Consider the following 21367-nt stretch of genomic DNA (forward strand, 5'->3'; position numbering starts at 1 on the left):
TTTATGTTACCTAGAAATAAAAGATGGAATAGGGCTGAGACCTCCATTTCCTTTCACAAAAGTCATAATAGTTACAGACTGAGATCAGATTTTGTGCTGAGAATGGGCATGAAGGGACACAAGTACGTGCTACAGCCCTGACATGACCTGAATGCTTTGGCCTAGCAAAGCAACTGTGCTGCAGGGCTTCACCCTCCCCTGCTTACTCTCAGCCAAAGGAACAGCACAAAGGCGGCTGAACCTTGTACTAGCGAGGCATGTGTATCTGTTACTGCAGACAGAGAATGAGGTACACGCAAAGCCTGACCATCTATTATATTTTTCCTGCCCAGTGGCAACGTTGGGAGCACTGTTTGCAGCTCAGTATTACACCATGTAAGCACCTCCACAAAGGCACATCAACTTTTAATGTGCATTTAAAGGTTTCTAGTGGAGGTGCTCTAAGAGCAGCGAAGGAACTCTCCAGAGCAGCAAAGCAAACACCACCAATGAAAGCATGTACTATCATTAATAGACTTATATGCAGTGTTCAGCTGTGAAAAGCAATTTCAAGAGTTAAATGAGTGGTCAACACAAGACAACCATCAAAAAAAGGAAGCTTTAACTAGAGCGACATCAGCAGAGTGACTATCCCCATGTCATCACACAGTCCCAGAGGAGCAGAAAGGGAAGTATGCTAAGCCAGGCAATGACCAATCCTCCCTAGAAGGACCTTTTCATTGTGGTCAAGGACTATATTGATCCTAAAGGTACCATAATTTGCACCTTGTGAACTGAACTCAGTGTCCTCTGTGTATGTGGTGCATGTCAAGCCATCAAAACATCTTTGTTTTCTCTCATCTGGAGCTGGGCTGAAGACAGGAGTCAAATTCAAGCAGTTGGTTTTTATTCCGTAGTTCTACAGAATAGTCCTTTCACTGGGGTTGTCATAGCATACATGGAAACATTTTTCAGTCACTCAGAACATGGCCTTTGTGGTTGGTTTCTATGTTGGTTTTTTTGAAGCCTGCAGAAAGTAAACAATCACATTAGGGAAAAATTAAAAGGGATGAATCTGGATCATCATATTTCTATCAAACAACACAAGTCAAAAACTTCTGCTTCAAAGTATCCATCCACAAATACTTCCTCAACAATTGCAGAAAGGCATCAAGGAGATTCAACTGTAGAAGAGTTGAGTACTTTCCTAGTTAGACCCCCTCCATTTGGGTCAAAGACCATCTTGACCATATATTGACAATTGCCTACTATTACAGTAGTCAGCAGGATGAATTTAAGTATTTTGACTTTCCAAATCAAGAAATGAAATTAATCTAAAAATATTTTAATGTAGCAGGTTTGGCTATGGAACCAGTGCAACATAAAGAAGACACCCATTGTATAACCAACTTTACTGCTTAATCTTAACAGAATAAGCTACAGATGCAATGGATTTACCACAAGTTGTTTGGTTAAATTAAATACTGCAGTTAGGATCATGCTGTTGGTAATTGTGGCTTTACAGTACCAATGCTCAAGTTGGCTGAGTTAGTTTTACTGTAAGTAAAATGCAAGTTTACAGAGAAACAAAATAATTTAGTATAGTACGCTGTATTCTGTTTCATGCTCAGTCACAATGATAACGTGTTTGACAGATCAACAATATTTCAGCATTATGTTAATAATGCCAAAACATACAGGAATTTTAATGCCAAATTTACAAGATAATACAGTGCTTAACAAACAGATTTCTCAGGTATGGTGGCCAAGTGGGAATGCTACACAGGACTGAGAAGCATCCAAGCACTACGCAGTGCGTACGAAGTGAACCACACTGACAGGAATCCTTTACCTTTTGATGGAATTATTGTTCTAGAAGTTTGTGTCCCAAACATAATGCAACGTAAAGTGAACGTTGAACCCTTGCCTCAAACGTGAAGCAAAAGCACTACATGTTATTTACAAACTTGAACCAGTAAAATCACTTTAAGAACAGAAAAAAATGTTGATACTTGACAAAGATGACAGAGCTTGATTACTGTATTATGTGAACTAGAATGGTAATGAAGTTGTAAACATACTTTAACCAAATTAGGTTAATGCATCTATTCTTAACTGAAGAATATTGTCATTTCAGCAAATAGTGATTTTTAAAGCGAAGGAAACTATCAGAGGTTTTATTTTTGTTTAAAGCCAAAACTGATAAAAATCTGGAAGCCAGCAAATCAGTTTCGTTCCCTATTAGCCTTCATTAACTTCACTGCGTACTTCAGCAAAATTTTCAAAACCCCTGTTTTTATCTAATTCTGCTTCAACTGGAGTAGCTGGTAGCAAAGTTGAAGCAAACGCTATCAACATGAAAAATCCCTATTCAAGAGTGGTTTGGTTTTCCACTATTGGGGATGAGATTAAACTGCTAGCATTGTTCTACATAAGAAACAAAACACTAAAGCATTCATTTTTGATTTTAAAAGAAAAACTTCCTCAAAGTTAAATAAAAGAAATATATAGGTAAATCAGATTTGAATCTGTCAACCACAGCAGCATCCTCCTCATTCTTCCTCCTCCCCACCCTCCAAACTAACAGCATTGTCAAACTGGCTGATGTGAAACTGATAGAATTAAACTCATTTATATGAAGGCTGGATACAAAACAAAAAGAAAAAGAAACTTTGTCCCTGCCGCATCTATTTTTTTATCCTTTTCCTGCATTTTGTAATGAACTCATGAAAGCATAAAGGGGGTTGTGTTGGCTTTTTGTAGTTTTTTTTTTTTTTTTAAACAGGCATAAGAGTTGTGCAAGACAAAACTGAACAAAATTTTGTTTCACTTCAGAAAAATTTTGTATTACCAACTCATGTCTCTTCATAACTAAAGGTGATAAAAAATAAATTCATAGTAATAAAAAAAACCCAAACCTGTAGTCAAACTGCTTTTTCAAGTATGTTTCTCCCCTCACAAAAGAATTGCATTACCATACTACTGATTAAAGACCATGTCACAATCATTAGGATTTAGACCATAGGTCCAGATTTCCTGGACTGGGCTCCGCTGGATCTCCAGCTGAGTTTATACAAGACTGGAAGCGGGAGGCCGATGGGTACACACGCATGCATTACACCACTCCTCAACTCCCCGATTCTGACTACATCCACTACCACACCCCCATCACATCCCCGAAACAGGAGAAATGGCACAGGAGCCACAAAGTGATCTTGGACAGGTACCATTGTTTGCTGATCAACCAGGTGCAAAGCTGGTTCGTGCTGATGGAGATGCACTTTGCAGACCTACTGGACTGCAGAATTTTGCCCACAATGTTTCTACACAGCACAGCATAAAACACATCTTAGTATTTCATTCAGTCTGGAATTCACATCTCAATCTATTGCAATTATGGAAGCCAATGAAAAGTCAATGAGAAAGGTTCTACAAGAGTTGGTCCCAGCATTAAACACTAATACATATGAAAAATAAAAGGGGACAAACTTCCAAGTCACTATTAGTGATGGTGATAGGTTCAACTTTTCTTCCTTCCTCCTTAAATTCACCTCCCATTAATGCAAGAGAAAAGTGCAACTTTGCAGCATGTTTGTTCACATCAAGTTTTTCCTCAAGAACACATTTTGCAGTAACAAAATATGGTCTATAAAGTTGCAAAGTGCACAGCTGAAGGCACAGAGTACAAACACATAGGAAAACAGATTTCAAAATACCAAGTAACAAAAAAAAGATAAAAAGAAAAATCTGGAAAACTCCCTGACAGAAGATACGTTTATACGGGACCAACTCTTAAAAGGTGACAATTTTTAAACTAACAAACAAATACTGCAAAATAATGAAAATTTATTCTTATTATTTAATTAAAAGCTCCAGAAAATACCTTGAAGTTTAAAAACTAATACACTGACGTGTTAACTAGTTTTAAGAATGTCCTTAATATTAAGAAAAGAGTGCAAAAAAGATTCTTCCATTCTAATGCTTTTGGAAGCTGCTGATTTCGGCTGCCCATTTCCACTTTGAAAGGATTGTTTTTCAATGTGCATTCCTCACAAAAATCGCAGAACATGAACTTGTTGATAGGCTAGACCAAGGAATCATGTCTTTCAAAGTCATCCCAATTGTAGCAGCAACTGTCATTTTATTATATAAAGAAGAAAGTCCAAAACTCTTCTTTGAGGCATAGTTCATGTCAGAGCTCGAGTATCAGCAGTTGCCAAAGGAGGCTCCGGATACCACCTGCGCTCCTCCAGTGTCTGTTCTGGCTAGGAATAGAAGCTGATCCAGTATATTCACTATCTGTACCCCCTGGAGCTTGCACAAGCTGATGAGCCATCTGAAATTAGAGAAAAAGTTCAAGAAATTCTCTTACATTAAACTTCCACCTTATGTCCTTTGCCCCCCTTCCCCCCACAGCCCAAAAACCAGCATTGCCTGCAAAACATTAACAGTGTAAACTGATATACCATGTAGACATCCATTCATTCATTTCAGATTGTAGTAAGAGTTCATCATAAAACTATATGACATTTTATGGTAGGAAATAAAGCAAACATACTCAGCTGAAAGCACAGGAGGAAACTTGGTGGAAAGAATGCAATAAAATGAACTAAAGTCAACAACAGTACCAGAACAGATACTACTCCCCAATCCCCAAGGCTATTTAATGACAATGAGGACGCTGTACTTTAATCTAGAATGTATGAGACTAGATTCTCTCCTGGCCAAATATTGAGTCAGCACAGAAGATGGGACCTTTGACTGACTGCACCCAAATTAGGGCTGTCTGGAGTAGAGCAACCAAGAATGGACTTATCATTCCTCCCTGTGTCTCTTCCCCCGACTCCCTAATCTATACTGGGGGAAATTAAAGGAGTGACAAAGTAAAGAACCTAACAGTTAAACATGCAGCAAGAGACTTCATCTACAAACAGAAGAGAACTTCCCTGCTGCATGACTCGAACATTTGTAGCCAAATACTGCCATGAGGATCCGGGGTTGTATTAGACACGTAACTGAGGGTTCCAAGTTGAAAAGCACAACCCCTCCAAACTCTCTGTTCTGTCAATAGACAGAAACACGCATCACCAGTGGGAGATTGATATCAGAGGTGGACTGGCTCATCATTTCATTGCCCGTTACGTCTGTCCTGATCAGGGAGAGACTTAGGACAACTATGTTCTTTTTCCTCAAGACCTCGGCTTCTGCTTAAATGAAGTGGAAGTATCCTGGCCTCAGTAACTAGGATATCTTACTACCTTACAGGCAGCTGTGAGACTCTAGCACAGTTAGCCAGGTTCTAGGGCCAAGAAGTCTGTATTATTACTTAGAATGGTAAAGGTTACATTGGCAGACAGCTAGCTACATGTGGAGATGCAGTCTCTGAAACCACGCCACGCCAGAGAACCCAGAAGTCCACCACTACCTGTACGCCCAACCCATCAGGGACTGCAGCACACTGGAGGGCAGGGTTAGATGCATACTTACTGTAAGTTAACTCTTCCCCAGCTCTCTTGCGTGACTGGTCACCTCTAGAAAAGAAGGGGAAGAAAGGTATTTTCATGATAAACTGAACGAATTGAAGACATCCCTGCTCACTACAAGGGGGTTGGACTAGATGACCTTTAAAGGTCCCTACAGACCCAAAGCATTCTATGATTTTAAAAAAAGAAAAACAGTGAAATACCTCAGCAAAATCATCAATTTTTACAGACATTAGAAACAAAATGCAAACATAGTAGCAATAACACATGACTGCAGGACTCTCAATTTACTAAAACAGAAGTATAGTCTGTATTTTATAGATTTATTTAGTTCATCCTTTTGTTAAAGATAGTAGGTTTGATTTTATAGGATAATTTTTTACAAAATTAAGATGAGGACAATTGCTCATATTCAGTGTAGTCTTAAGTCATGCACAAAATTGTCTTCCTTAATTCAAACTCCTCAACCAAACTTTACAAAACTGTGAAAACTTTCCATCTATCAGTCTAAAAAGCTAAGATGCTCCTGAAACCCAACAATCAGACTGTAAGCAAGTCTGAGCTGACAGCACTCACTCTTCAAGCAGAGGATTTAAATAACTAAGGTTGTATAAACATCATTTGACATCATTGCTCCTGAAAACCCAAAGTCAAATTCCCATCTATTTGGAAAACATTTTTTTCCTTTTACTCTTGTGCACACAAACTCTTAAAGCTGGACAATCTTGCTGCTTCAAGTTTCTCGTAATGATAGATATACTACTGATATCATTATATAAGGAAGAGAGATTCCAATATATTTTCATCACAGTGGTTATAGTTTCCAATTTATCTCCTGGAAGTTGGTAGAAATTGGGGGTTTTTCTAATAATACAAAGTGTTCTTCCCTGAAACCACTCTTAAGGTGATGGACTTGCTGTGTGTGCCTTGATTAAGGTCTTTCACAAGAGAAATATCGCCAAGCAACTGGCTTGTGTTCCCACTTTCTGCAACAATAGTATTTAATAGTGCTGATAAGCTGACTATTTCAACTAGAACCTGACATGCCATTAATGCTGCTGAAGACACCTCACTGCGCTGTGTTCTTCATGGTTTTCGTTGTAGAAAATGAAGCAGCAAAGACATCACCATTTTTGGTGCAATTAGAGGAGAACAGATGACATTTCATACGAACCCAGATGAGAACAGACTTGGCACACTACTTGGTAAGAGAAAAGCAAGCCTTTCATACCTATAAATATATACATCTATACGTGTAGGAATATAACCTCAGAACAATTCTGAAAAGCTATAAATAAATATAACCTATGTTCATAAGACAGGAAGAAGCATATCACATCTTGAAATACATTTCAAGGAAAAATGCATTTCAAATACCACTGCAAAATGCCATGTAGCAAATATATTATCTGTACTTCATTTTTCTTTTACCTCTGTCCTTTTAATGACACTAACATTTTATATAAACTCCATGTTTACCAGACTGCACTGACTCCGACGGTACAACCACATAAATTACGTTGTGCAAAACACATTCATCAGAGACTAAATGCCATCAATCAGTTATTCCACTGCAAAGTTTTATTCTGCATTTTTATTTAATAAATTGAAAGCAAGCTACACAGAAATGGCAGTTGCACAAAAGCATAGGCTAGGGTGGGCCAATTTTCTAAACCTACAAGGCATACCAAACCTCTTCATATGTCTCCCAGAAGATCCCATACTGCAGAAAGCCAAAAGGAAGAGGAACTTTTAGAAATTAGACTCTGCAAACAACATGTGACACAGAGACCTTTACTTAGTTCTTCGTTGTATGACTATCCTCAAGTCCTAATCTCCTCTTTGTTCCCACCTATTACACAGGACAGAAAGAGTTTCCTATGGATTTACATTAGTTCCAGTGCTATAGAATTACTTTTCTGCATAAAACAGTTGCTAAAATATATTGTGAGGATCCCACCAAGTCTCTGACAAGAGAGCACCACAGAGGCATCTAGGCTTTGCAATGGTCAGGATCCCTCCTACTACCCCTCCTAGCCTTCTATACATTACCCTCCTCAGTACCAGCCAAAGAACTTCACAGTCAAGCTGACAAGCCTGTCTTATTTTCAGGTACCTAGGGAAAAATGTTTCTGAAACCCACTGTTTTTGTGGATATGAACTGTTACTACTTGAAGCTTCATTTTTAATTATCTGTGAAGTGTGAAACAGGTAAAATATAGTTGTAAGCAGAACTATTATAAGCCACGTGTGGAATTAGTAAGATTGAAAGTTACACAAAACTAAAGTGTTCCTTTTTTTGTTTTATTCTGTGCATTACATTCTTTTGTCAGCATTATATGCCTACTCAGTCTCAAAATTCTGTTTCTTGGTCCAAATGCACTGCTTTTCTCAGCCTAAGCTCTTATGGCTTTGTTTTTAGTGTCTTAACTTAAAAAATTGTTTTCCTCAGAAAGCCTTACAAGGAGTGAGTCTACAATACCATTTGCATTTGGGTCAGTAGCAGAGTTTTGCAGCTCAATAATTTACCAGGATTTGAAGAGAGAGATTACCTTCGAGGAAAACCACAGAAGAGTCTGAGATAAAGGAGTAGTACATCTAACACTAACCATTCCCACATCCAGTGGGTGTTCAAACTACAGGGCCAGATTCTCAGCATTGCACAGGTAACAGGAGAGATGAAGACGTATTCACTTCAGGCAGAAACAATCCTCTTGGGAACAGAGCACGATAGCTTCCCCAGCCTGATCTTGGTGTGTTAGACTACTGCAAAAGCGGTACACTGTTGCAATGAAAGTGCTGTGCGCTTCTGTCTAGGCAGTTAAATAGAAGAGCAGAGAGCAACAGGCACAGCCCAGAGTGAACAATATAGGTTATGAAAATTTTCCACTGTCTTTTACAGTTTGTTCTTTTTTTTCCCCTCAATTCAATACTCGGAAAAAGAGAAATGCCTATTTAAAATAAACACCTTAACTATATAAATAGCTCTAAAAGTGGAATAAGGAGAAGTCATCAACTGACATTTTCAGAAGCATTATGAAAAAGTCATCTTACAGAAAATAAACAGCCAAGATAAAGGCTGAACAAAAGCATGATCATGTACCAGAAGCATAATCAAAACACAGGGAGGCATGAACTGTAAGCATCTGTTTCAGGAAAATATTTCAAGACTTCCGATCATCTACTTTTTGGTACCATCTGCAGGGTTGGTAGTGCTCAAAACATGTGGAAAATAAGGCCATATTTCAGATACGGAATTGTGAAGGTTCTTTATTAACTCTTAAACTATTTCTTCAATATTTTTAGGTGTATTCCTTGTTACCATTTCAGCACTGTCCAGCACAATGACTACTGAAGACTAATAATTATTACCTAGTAAATCCATTCTGCATAAGCTCTCTTTGAAGTTTCTGGTCTTGAGCAGCATATTCCTGAAGCTCAGATTCCACAGCAGGGGGTAGAATATTTGGGATGAATTTAGAAAATAAAGCTGGTGCCATCTGTACCCATTCTGTAAAGAGAGGGAAAGCAACAACAAAACATGTACTCTTTGACAAATGTAACTTTGCTCTATTTTAAATACATTTTAGGATCTTGAATTAAAAAAAAAAAAAACAAACCAACAAACCAACAAAAAACAAAAATCCAAAACCATCCCCCAAAACCCATAGAAACTAAGCCTTAAAGCAGAACAAATAATCAGACTGTTAAAATCAGATTTTACATGTAAATAAAGGAATTATTTTTTTGGTTGTCAACCTCATCATTTGTAACACTTGTAACACTCTGGGAAGCATATTCACAAAAATTTATACCTCTCTTCCCTGAGCCTTACTTCTAGAAAGCACAGTAATATCACCATACAACCCTGCTTCTCCATCCCCCATTTCAAATGAATTAATGCAATTCTCTCACTGATCTTCCAAAGCTTAGATGAACACTTTTTAATGTTAATTATATAATTTTAACCTGTATTAGCTCGGCTTCAGGTTAGAAATGTGCTTTAACTTCACTACACTGAACATTGCCTTACAGAAGCAAGAAAGCTGCTTCAAGGCTGATGATAAGAAACACAGAAGACTGAGCAAAAGATGAAAATTGCGTTTCTAGCAACTGTGTAAGAAGTTCTAAGAAAATAAACACTCCTCAAGTATTTCTGAAGCCAGATTTTCCAGAGGTTGTAGCAGTTGCCTTAAACTTAATCTTTACTTGGAAAAAAGGGGTGCTTTTAAATATATTCACTAAGGCACATCATGAGTTTTTATCCAATTCCCACATATGATTAGTTGGTACATGCCAAGCTTCAACAGCCTTGTCTTTAATCAGCAAACTCACTAAATAACCATTACTAGTGTACAGGTGGTTTAATCAAAAAACAATGCAGTAACCTCCCTCATCATAGAATCATTTAGGTTGGAAAAGACCATCAAGTACAACTGTAAACCCAACACTGCCAAGTCCACCATTGAACCATGTCCCTAAGTGCCACATCTACACGTCTACCTCCAGGGATGGTGACTCAACCACTTCCCTGGACAACATCTTCCAATGCTTGACAACCCTTTCACCGAAGAAATTTTTCTTAATGCCCAATCTAAACCTCACCTAGCACAACTTGAGGCCATTGCCTCTCATCCTATCACTTGTTACTTGGGAAAAGTACATCTACCTCGCTACAACCTCCCTTCAGCTAGTTGTAGAGAGCGATAAGGTCTCCCCTGAGCCTCCTGTTCCCCAGACCTTTTCTCCAGCTGTTCCCTCAGCTGTTCCTCACAAGACTTGTGCTCTAGACCCTTCACCAGCTTCATTGTCCTTCTCTGGACACACTCCAGCACCTCAATGTCTTTCTTGCAGTGAGGGGCCCAAAACTGAACCCAGTATTCGAGGTGCGGCCTCACCAGTGCCGAGTACAGGGGAACAATAACTTCCCTAGTCCTGCTGGCCACACTATTGCCGATACAAGCCAGGATGCCATTGGCCTTCTTGGCCACCTGGGCACACTGCTGACTCATATTCAGCTGGCTGTGGACCAACACCCCCAGGTCCTTTTCTGCCAGGCAGTTTTCCAGCTGCTCTTCCCCAACCCTGTAGCACTGCGTGGGGTTGTTGTGCCTCAAGTGTAGGACTCGGCACTCAGCCTTGTTGAGCCTCATACAATTGGCCTTGGCCCATCGCTCCAGCCTGTCCAGATCCCTCTATAGAGCCTTCCTACCCTCAAGCAGATCAACACACCCACCCAACTCGGTGTCGTCTGCAAACTTACTGAGGGTGCCCTCGATCCCCTCGTCCAGATCACTGACAAAGATATTAAACAGAACTGGCCCCAATACTGAGCCCTGGGAATACCACTTGTGACCAGTGCCAACTGGATTTCACTCCATTCGTCACCGCTCTTTGGGCCCAGCCATCCAGCAAGTTTTTTACCCAGCGAAGCATACGCCTGTCCATGCCATGAACAGCCAGTTTCTCCAGGAGAATTCAGTGGGAAACAATGTCAAAGGCTTTTACTTTGTAAACATCATCCATAGCCTTTCCCTCATCCACTAAGCAGGTCACCTTGTCATAGAAGGAGATTAGGTTAGTCAAGCAGGACCTGCCTTTCATAAACCCATGCTGACTGGGCCTGACCACCTGGATGCCCTGTATGTGCCATGTGATGGCACTCAAGATGATCTGTTCCATAAGCTTCCCCAGCACCAAGGTCAGACTGACAGGCCTGTAGTTCCCCAGATCCCTCAAATCATAGCAGCACCCGATTAAAAATAAAATAAAAAAAAAAGCAAAAACCAAAAAACCCCAAAACAGCAACGAAAAAACCCCACAAAACAAAAACCACCCCACCACACTACATTTTGTAAGTGGAGAGTCCACCACATTCCTGGCTTGTACACATGCGAAACACTGCACTACAAAAAAGGGCTTTTTTGTAAAGCTTTCCCATCCTCAGTTCTATTTCTATAAGGGAGGATTGAAAAGCAAAACCAGACTGAAGCTCAGACACAATCCTTCTCTCGGTCACACCAAGGTAAGAAGAAAGCATCAGTATTGCAAAAGGAAGGGAAGCAGGTACCATTTATTTATGGATATTTTGAATACTTCCTGTTTCTAAAGTCTTTTCAAACACAGATTAGAGCTCTACTCAGTTCTCCAAAACTTACAGAACCAAACATTTTGGTACAAAATTGATTAAAATCTGCAACACCATTTTCCTCTCAATATAATTATTGCACAAGATGTCATGATGTACTCATGAGTTAAATTAAGCTCTTCCATTAAATAATACCAACCAAATAATGGCTTCATAGAATAAACAGTCATTAATCTCATGTCAAAGATCTGGCTGTTTGAAGTGCAACTCACAACATAACTTTCACCATTTCAATACTTCTAAACTTCTGCCATGACTGACTCATTAAACATCCTTCTTTCTTTATTTCTACAGAGCAAAAAAAAATAGGTCTTCCCTCTGTCTCCAGAGTAAAGAGTTGGGTTGCCTTTTTTTTTTTTTTTAAAATGAATTTGGTATTCACATGGTACCTTATGCAGTTCACAGATGGGCAACAAGAAGAACCAGGGCCTCTGCACAGTAGAACTAAGCATTATGAGGGACAAAACACAATGCAAATTTGTTTGTTAAATGTGAATTAGATAGACAGTAACCGCATACATATTTAGGAAAACATATCACAACCACAGTATGAGAGACTCCTAGAAACATTCTTCTTTTTTACCTGGTCGTAGTGTATACAGGCCTTTCACAATATTTGCCATGGTTGAAGGAGTTATTTGAAACGGCGTTGACTGAGCTTCCAAAAGTAAAGCTGAAATAAAATTAAGAGAATTAGACGTTTTTCTAATCAAGAAACATAGGCTCTTACACATACATTTTTGTATCAAAGAAATAAAGTAGTTGTGCTTTTTTTGTTATTTGATGTCCTCACAAAGGAAACAGTCAGGTACCTGATTGGCAACTATTCTCAAGAGTAATAAAACATCACCTTTAAATAGAATTATGTATGATGAAAATGTGAAGTAACTTATTTTTCATCCATTTTCAGACAGGCAGCAGGAGTTCTGAGGAAAAAACCAAGCAAGTGATGGCTCTAAGTATTCAGATGCAGAACTGAAGTAAACAATTTATTTTTAGAAACACTGTCATATTGAGTGTGCTAAACACCTGGAGATCCACAAATCCTCACTTCACAGTATTTAGCATCTTGTCCACAAAGAGAAGGCTGGATTAAAAAAAAAAAAAAAAAAAAAAATCTATGAATGAAGTCCAAGTAGTGTAAAAAGAAGTAAAAATCAAGTAAGAGAAGTTGTTTGTTCTCTTAAACACAAGTGAACATTTCTATTTCGTTTTTAGTCTCTCCTGTAGTAAACACTGAGTAATTGCATCTTCCTCTCATAGAAAAAACCTGGCAATAGCAGATTTACTGCTTATATTACAATAGCCAGGCCTTTAGCCTGCTTTGTATTTATCTGAGGTTTGTACATCCATCTGAATTACAGGGGGAAAAAAAAAAAAATCAATAAGGTTTAAACCAACTTCCACCTTTCAGTTTTTATTCCTTTACAAAGGAGTTGAGCAGTATATACACCTTTCTGTACCCACTACGTAGAGGAGAAATTACTCTTACAATTCTGCCTAAAAGGAGTATTTTTTGTGCTTACATTGCAGAGACTCTGGTTTTTAAACCTCAAAGTTTCTCCATTTCTGTCTTCAGCATCTGCCACTACAGCACTTACCATAAAAAGAAAAATCTTCGGTAGCATGTTCTTCTCTCAGTGAAACTGTTTAAGGGGCTCATGTAATAGATTAAAAAGAAAATTTTTTTTTCTAATCTTCAGGTAATCAAAGTGGTTATATTGAACTCTTATAGATTAATTTCTTCTACAGAGAACCATCTTAAAAGTGCATGCTCCTTCCAGCTGAAGCCTTGAGGGGGTGAGAGCCTGTAATTTGTTTTGTAATGACATATTTACAGCCTCTTTCCTAAAGATTTTTCAAACAGCCTCTTGGCAGCCAGGAAAGTTGCAAATCGTAAAATTAAAAAAGGAATAAAGCTTTGTAAGGAAGATATGCAGACAGTAATGCACAATCCATACAATGTGTGTGCATATACATATATATATTTGATTAGACTCTAGATACTTCATCATAAGATTCAACAACAGATTTATAAAGCGAACAGAGAATTCTAAATTTGTTATTCATGTATAGATACCAAATTATGTTCCAAAGCTATGTATAACAAATTATTTAAAATGGAATAAGCCTAAAAATTAATACTAACTTAAAACACCATAAAGTCTAGAGTTAAAATCCACTTGAATATTTTAAGTAATTCAATTAGCAGAGTTTCTTGGTTTTTTTCCTGATACACTGAAAACTGTGCTCTCCAGTAGTATCCAAGTTATAACTGGCAAAAGCAATTTAAAAATATTTCAGAAGCTACTTATATAATTGTGTATGTACAGGGCATACCATGGAAAAGAAAGAAGCTATTAAGAGTTGCTTTGGGGACAAACCCAAACATTAACAGAAGCTGCCCACAACTACATAATTAACTACAGGGCATCTGACTATTTGGATATCTCTGAGTAAATGGAAAATTGCAGGTCACACTTCTTCCGCCTACAGATGAAATCTGAAGTACAGTGCCTATACCCTGAGCACAGTGTCATATGTACTGTCACCTTTCAATTGTATTTTTTTCTAAATAACATAGAACAAGTAGATGGCAGAGACAAAGAAAAAAATTTATTTTATGGTATGTAAGGATTAAAGACAAGAGGTGATGAGCACACCAGACTGGCAGCCCACCTCATTCCTCTCAGCCTGTGGTACTGGGGCATGCTAGGAGTCCAAGATGCTCACCCTTTCTCCTTTCCTTCCAGCTAATGAAACCCCCACAGCACTCCCACAAGTGGTCCCTTAACATGTTCAAGGTGCTGACCAACAGAATTACTTGTATAAGCAATAGTTTAAGAGGATAGTCCGCATCTTGAGTATAGTTCACCATTATAAACACACAATATTATCACTTTTTCAAGGTAATATTCACCCATGAAGCTCATTTCAATTATGATCCTTTGAGGTAATGTGAACAGATGTATTTGCAATATAATGCAAGTAAAATGAGCAGCCACTTGCTTCTGTTCTAGATTACTGACTACATCACCTGGCATTAGAAAGGGATTTCATGAATAAAATCAGTGGAAGAATTCACCTGGAGAACAAGCCTACAGAAATATCTTCATCACTACACTGCAGCTTCAGAAATTAACATTTCTTATCTTTGTTTCTGCAACTGCTTCCACCACATGCTACAATATGAATGTAAATCACTCCTGATTTACAGTCAGTAAATACAAATATGATGGTATTATATTTAACAACAATATAACTAATGGCATATATTTCCCGTTTCTCAATAAACTAAAAGAATATAGTATTCATTAAAACCATAGAGTATAAACTAATCCAGCCTACAACTTTTCCAAAAGCTAGCTATCATTACCTGAAGAATGAATAGCATTGCTGTAGGATATGTATTTTCAGACTGATTTCCATAAGAATGAACAAGACTTCTTTCGTTGAATAGATCCAAAAAACCTCAATGCAGGTTTATAGACAGAAGTAAATAGATAAAAGATGTAAAACTTTTTCGCACACAAATTCATCTCCTGCTTTGCAATGAAACCTACTTAAACATTCAATCCTATATTACTTAAGAAAGGGTCACTTAAACTCAAGGAATAGAAACAGCTATGCCAGAAACACTGAAGTTACCTCTGTTGTTATTTTACAATCTTACAAAAGACCTCCAAATATTAAGGCTTTGGCTCTTGCGTTATTAGAATAATTAATGAGACTCTACAACACAGAAGCTGCACAGACTCCTACCTACTCCCAGAAGCTCTACCTGCGGCATTTACAAAGACAGAGAAGGGTGAGGCAGAATAAAACTAAACCTCAGGTGAGTGACAAAGGTAATGACACTATGATACTATCTGACCATCTCCACAGTGTTTATGAACTAATATTGCATTTGACAGACTAAGTAACCAATATGCAAAGAAGTTAATTAACCTGCAAATAGTCTTGAAAATAACTCGTGGCAGAATCAAAGAGAAGTGTGGATTCCCCTGATGAAATGCTTTAATTGCAGAAAGATACAAGATGCTTTGAAATACTGTTGAACCGAGATAAGACACAATATCCAGAATAGCCTCAGGATTTTTTTGAGGAATGGTGGATGTTGGAGTAAGCGAGGTATGAACCAGCAGCACTCCAGCTACCCTGCAGTAACTGAGTTACTCCATTATTGCACAGTAACACTGAAGAAGCTTGTCTCTCGATGGAAGGTTTAAGCTACTTCCTAATTCCAGTGGGGTACCTGGGGCAAGATCCAGGACCCCAGTAATTCCAGGAGTAGCAGATGATATCTTACAAACTCACTTATTCATAATGCAAGATTCAGTTACAAAAACTAAGAATTAGCTATTCTAAAAAAATCTTCTTCTATTCTTCAACATTCCTTTCAAAATAAATTTTTTTTGCTTGGCAAAGATGCAATTTTTCTGTCAGAACAGTGAAACTTTTGCATGTTAGCACACAAGATTTTTTTTCCTCCCTTTGCAATAATCTAACTGAACTTCAAAGTAAGATATTTTAACAAATCATACATAAGTATGGCTTAGGCAGAATTATTCAAAGTTGTAATAATTCAACAATGCACTTAAAATTATAAAGTGTATTCCCATTAAAAGCAATACCAACAGCTTCCACAACTAAGATACTAATCAGCTGTTGATCTCCAGTCTGATTGCTTAACAAAGTTACAAAGTAAAATAAATGTATTCTGGAGATCTTTATCCCATTGTACAAACTGTGCTCTTTAGTACTTTATTCCAATATATATGCAATATTTATATTATTTTGCAGAACAACAACTTTGATATCTCCACAGAACTTGAGCCCTTATACAACTGAGGGAAATACCGGGATGCACAGCAGTAACGATGGAGCCATCAGCAGTGCACAGCCCGAACAAACCTCAACAGCACAGGCTTCCCTGGCAGTTCCACCCTTTAGGAATATCATCACATCACAATTAGTCAGATTTATAGTATAATAAATCACCTTTCTCTCAGTTAAATTATATCTGGTCCATCTGACCATATACACCCTTCTATTTCACTGTGATAACATCGGGTTCACCTTCTATATGGTTCCTGTATCCCAGTCTTTACTCCCAGATCCCGTCCACCCAAAGCACTTCATTGAACCCCACGTGCCAGCTGCAATTAAATAGGAGAGGAACCACTACAGCTGCTGTCCCCAAGATATGGCTGTAGGCTTTTGCTGTCATTGGTTTGGGTTGAGGTTTTTTGGGAGGTTGGTTGTTTTTCATGGGGTTTTTTTGTTGTTTTTGTTCTTTGGGGTTTTGGTTTCTTGGTTTTTTTTACCTGCTGCCTATTTTATTATTGACTGATGAAGTTTGATCAGGTATTACCTTTTCATTACTTTAATCCAGGTACAATTTGTACATGTTAACTATCGATCTAGAACTTCAGAAGCCTTTTGCATGAAAGCTGACCTTCCCTCTCGCTTAACCCTCACATTTGCAGTTACAAACTCCTCATGAGTCTACATTTTTATTTTCTTTTAAACAGAACTAAAAAGAAATTCTTAGCAAGTTAAATTCTTCAAAAGCTTGTAATGAATTAAAATATAGGTTAGAAAAAGCCATAAAAAGTTGTATTTATTACTAAGCATTTGCCAACAGGCATTTAATGAAGCCACGGACTACTTTTGAAATATTCCAAAAGCTTTATTAAGTATCTAATAAAAATGCAACAAAATAAAAATTCCAAGTCTTAATTACATGGAAAATATTAAGTGTTGTAACAAGAATAAATAAATATAAAAACCAAAGCTATAAATACAGAAATAGAGACTTTTGGATTTCTATAACTAGAAAATAAGGTGATATTTTCATGTTTATAATTTTATGAAGGTTTATTGAAATAGGAACATTATTCCTATTTCTTTACTAAGGAGCCAATTAAACTTGACAGTCATAATTTGAGACTGTTTTCCAATTTAAAAAATTCCCTTACTTTGAGGTGCTGCAACTTAATCAACGTGAAACAAGAAAAATAAGAAGTACTGCTACAACATTTTAAAATAACTTAGTTCTTTGATGAAGAGTTTAGTTCAGTGACAAAATCTGTGTGGAGATTAAATGTTATTTAAAGAATATAAGCGTATTCTAAAATACTTGGTAAAAGTACTGTTTCCAAACATGGTTACAATACAACTATTTAGCCTTGTCAAATCACAGCTACCACTTCAATATTAGTGATACCACCCTTAAACCGGTGACTGTGTTATTCTTGATTATTCCATCAGATCTGCAGAGCACAGAGGATGTAAGAAAGATTAATAACTACAAAAGATATCCTATACAGCTCTTGAGAGGGTAGGGGTACCTGCTGAGGTCTAAGAACAGACTGATATTAATGTGCCAATTCAGTGTTTTGAAGGAGGAACGGCCGATTATCCTGCAATAGCAGCATCCCAACACACTCCCCACACACTGGAAAAGAAATGGAACATACTGCAGTTGACGTGCACTATCAGTTATCTCTGTCTACCAATACTCGGAATGAAAACAGAAAGGAAGGAAAGGAAGGAAAACACTGTTTTAAGGTTAGAATGGGAATCTGAAGTGGAGGTAATAGGATTAAACTATTTGCCTATGTAGAGTAAGCCAGAAATTCAACACTGAACAGATTCACAATCTTATAGATGCACAAAAATATTTTAAAATTACTTTTAATGAAGAACTTGATAATAAATGCATTCCTTCCCTACATCTCAAAAAGGACCCTTATTGCTATAGGACCATGTTGCCTCCAAAAACATTTGCTATCCAAAGCTAGTATTTCAACAGCTTTATAGCTGGGGGAAAAAAAAGGTAAATTAGCTTTTTGTTGTAGAGGAATTGTAACAGAAATCACCCCATTTTAGTCTGGTACAAATACACCAGAATGAATCAATATTTTCTCCTAGTTCTCTGCTACCTTGCTTCATTTTTAAGCCCCTCAGGAAGGACTCTTCTCATTTCATTTTACCTATCCAGACACAGGCTAATTCTAAAGACAGAGAGCAAGTCACTCCACAGGCAAGTAATTCTGGCTTTTTTTTTTTTTATAAGAAATAAACCATTTTATTTTTCTGCACCGTTCTTAAACTTAAAAAGCAAGAAGCATAGCTTTATGAAGGTGGCAGAGTAAGGTTGTGCAGGTTTTTTCTCATACTGATTTTGCATACTTTAAGGAAAACAGTAAGTGAAGCTGCATCTAGGGGCTGAGCAACATCCAATATATTACAGAAGGAAAGAGCCTCAGCAATCAAACAGGACTTTTTTTTAGCAACATATCGCTTCTGTCATCCCAGTAGTCACTCTGTGTCTCAAAGAAAAAAGAATAGTGATTTCAAATGCCTAAAGCCAGATTATATATTAATGCTTTAGCTCAGATTAGAAAAGTGCTTTTGAAGCAAATTCACTGATCATCCCTACTTACTGCTCCTTGGTACATAGGACAGAGCTGCCTTGGAGCATATTACCTTGATTCCTTTTGGGCAAGATTAAACCAGATGTGCTCAAACTCTAACTGGCATTCTGTCTACAGGACCAGACATCAGCAAGCATGAAATAAAACTCTCCAAAACACGTGTAAAGGCGAACACTGGGTCCTCAACACCAACATGTACATCTTTCATACTCTGTAGATCAGCTCCCTTTACACCACACCACTTATTAATGCAGACATAGCCTAAACCATGCAAGGAAACCTTGAGCTCTTCCTACAGGGCACGTACCTTTCAAGATACAAAGCCACGGTCATCAAACTTCTGCTGCACCAAACCTGTAATGATACTCTGTGCATTTTTGCCAAGACCTGGGCTACACTGACTTTTGATATTAGTACAGCCATTCAAGAACAAGATCACTTACAAAACTAACTCCTATCTCCTTATGAAACATAAGCATTAGATCTGACATAGAAATGAGAAGCCCAAAGAAGAACAACTTCTTGAATGTAAATCCAAAAGGGCAGCATACAAAAAGGGTGGGAGCAATGCTTTCTGTAAGAAGCTGAAAGATAACAGCAGTGTTTTCCCCTCTTTTCAGAGGATTTTCTCTGCAGTTTGTGGGTCAAGGCAACGACAGCTTACTTCTCATATGCATTTGAGACAGATGTCAAAATGGGGGGGGGGGGGGGGGGAAGAAATGCCAACTAGAGCAGGGAAAAGTCAATCCAATCCATCTTCTTGCCTATCTGTGCCAAAGGGTGAGACATGGGGAGTGAATAAAAAAACCCAACAAATCAAAATAAACCCTGTGTTCTCTGTTGTAGCTGTACAATCAGGCTATAAGCTTGGCATCAATCACAGTCCTTCTCTCGGCCTTTTGCACTGCTCCTCCCCCGGGGTATTCACAAACAAAAGCTAGATATGGAATTTATTAATGAAAGTCATTATGTCATAGCAGTACAGAGCCAAAGAGATGAGGGTCCCTTGCTTCACTGAGATCAACAGGCTTCTGGAGATCAACACAACAAAACACATCTGCTAAGTATGTAGGCCTGGGTGGCCACAGAGCAACACACACTCTCCTGCTTACCCACTGCACAAACAACAGGAAAATCTCTGCACAGGAGACATGCTCCCTGTTACATTTATCAACCTCTAACAGTTCTAACTTGATTCATTCTCCGTAATTTTGCATTAAATTTGTACCTGCTGCAACCAAAAAAAGACAGATGCAGAACTTCATTGTCAGAAAGCAACCTTTTCCAACTTTCAAGTTAACTTTCCTGGTACTTTTCAGAAAGCATCAATGCACTGCAAATAGGTTTCATGACATCTTTACAAATGAAAACCTTTTCCAATATAAACAGCCCTTTCACTGAACTGTAACAGACCTCCAGCAAAAAAATAAAAGTTAAGAAAATATAGCAGCAAGATCTATTTACCACAGCTGAATCCAAGTGACATAACTGGGAAGAAACAAAGCTGTCATATATAAGAATCTTCAGAGAAAAGTTTTTCCCAGTAACTAATTAGAAACTGCAAACATAATGAAATAGGATGTGATTCCTCCCCCTCCTCCAGACTTTTCACAAATAATTTTTTCTTGGAAAACCATGAGAAAAGCTACTAGTTTTACACGTGATACATTTTTGCACTGGGTTTTAGCTCTGAACTCACACAAGCACTGACCTGGAGAACTACATTCAACCATTGCCTACATGCTATTAGAATCTACATACAGATAACTGCTCTGTATGCTCAGGTTTCAGTAGCTAATTCTGTAAGTATCTTGATATTATCATGAACAAAAATCTGAGACAACCAGAAGCTGAGATCCAACACAAATCCTCAATAATAATTTTGCCTATATTTCACATGTTTTCAAGTCCATGCTCTAGTTCAGAAACAGTAAATTTCAAGGAATTGCCTCTTTCACAGGCCATGTTATCACCTTGGATCCTGGTAACAATTTTAAGACCCATGAAGTCTTGGGCACTATTTATCCTATAGCACCTTCACCATGGCCCAAGAAGTTTCCTTTCCTCTGGATAAAAAGGACCTGTTTCTATGATCTATTCTTGACACCATAGATCAAAGATAAGAACACACAAATATTCACTGCTTACCCCAGTCAACAGGAACAAAATCAGAAGAATTTCTGTTAAAGAAAGAAGTTTTCCCTCTGATAGAGTTCATTTGACTTTCTAATTGAGTAACTCCCACCCAGAAGTACAGGCCGATGCTCCTTTGGGAAGAACCAGCGTGCACTGAATGATATCTGCCAGCACATTGC

The 21367-nt window shown here is 38.0% G+C and overlaps 1 protein-coding gene across 4 annotated transcripts in view; it reads right to left on the reverse strand.

The window, feature by feature from the left end:
• Nucleotides 1-869: 869 nt before the first annotated feature.
• CACUL1 (CDK2 associated cullin domain 1) overlaps nt 870-21367 on the reverse strand; it is a 53286-nt gene continuing 32788 nt past the window's right edge. For 2 of the 4 annotated variants that reach the window (XM_074831387.1, XM_074831386.1), the window contains 4 exons: nt 12194-12283; nt 8835-8973; nt 5467-5510; nt 870-4315 (listed from right to left, as the gene is read on the reverse strand). In XM_074831387.1, the coding sequence (XP_074687488.1) occupies nt 4275-4315; nt 5467-5510; nt 8835-8973; nt 12194-12283 (314 nt within the window). In that variant the 3' untranslated portion in view covers nt 870-4274. Of the gene's footprint in view, nt 4316-5466; nt 5511-8834; nt 8974-11999; nt 12055-12193; nt 12284-21367 lie in introns of those variants that run through there. The other 2 variants (XR_012624038.1, XR_012624039.1) reach the window with 2 other exon arrangements.

This window comes from Strix aluco, chromosome 7, assembly GCF_031877795.1.
Source record: "Strix aluco isolate bStrAlu1 chromosome 7, bStrAlu1.hap1, whole genome shotgun sequence".
In the NCBI taxonomy this organism is placed as follows: Eukaryota; Metazoa; Chordata; class Aves; order Strigiformes; family Strigidae; genus Strix; species Strix aluco.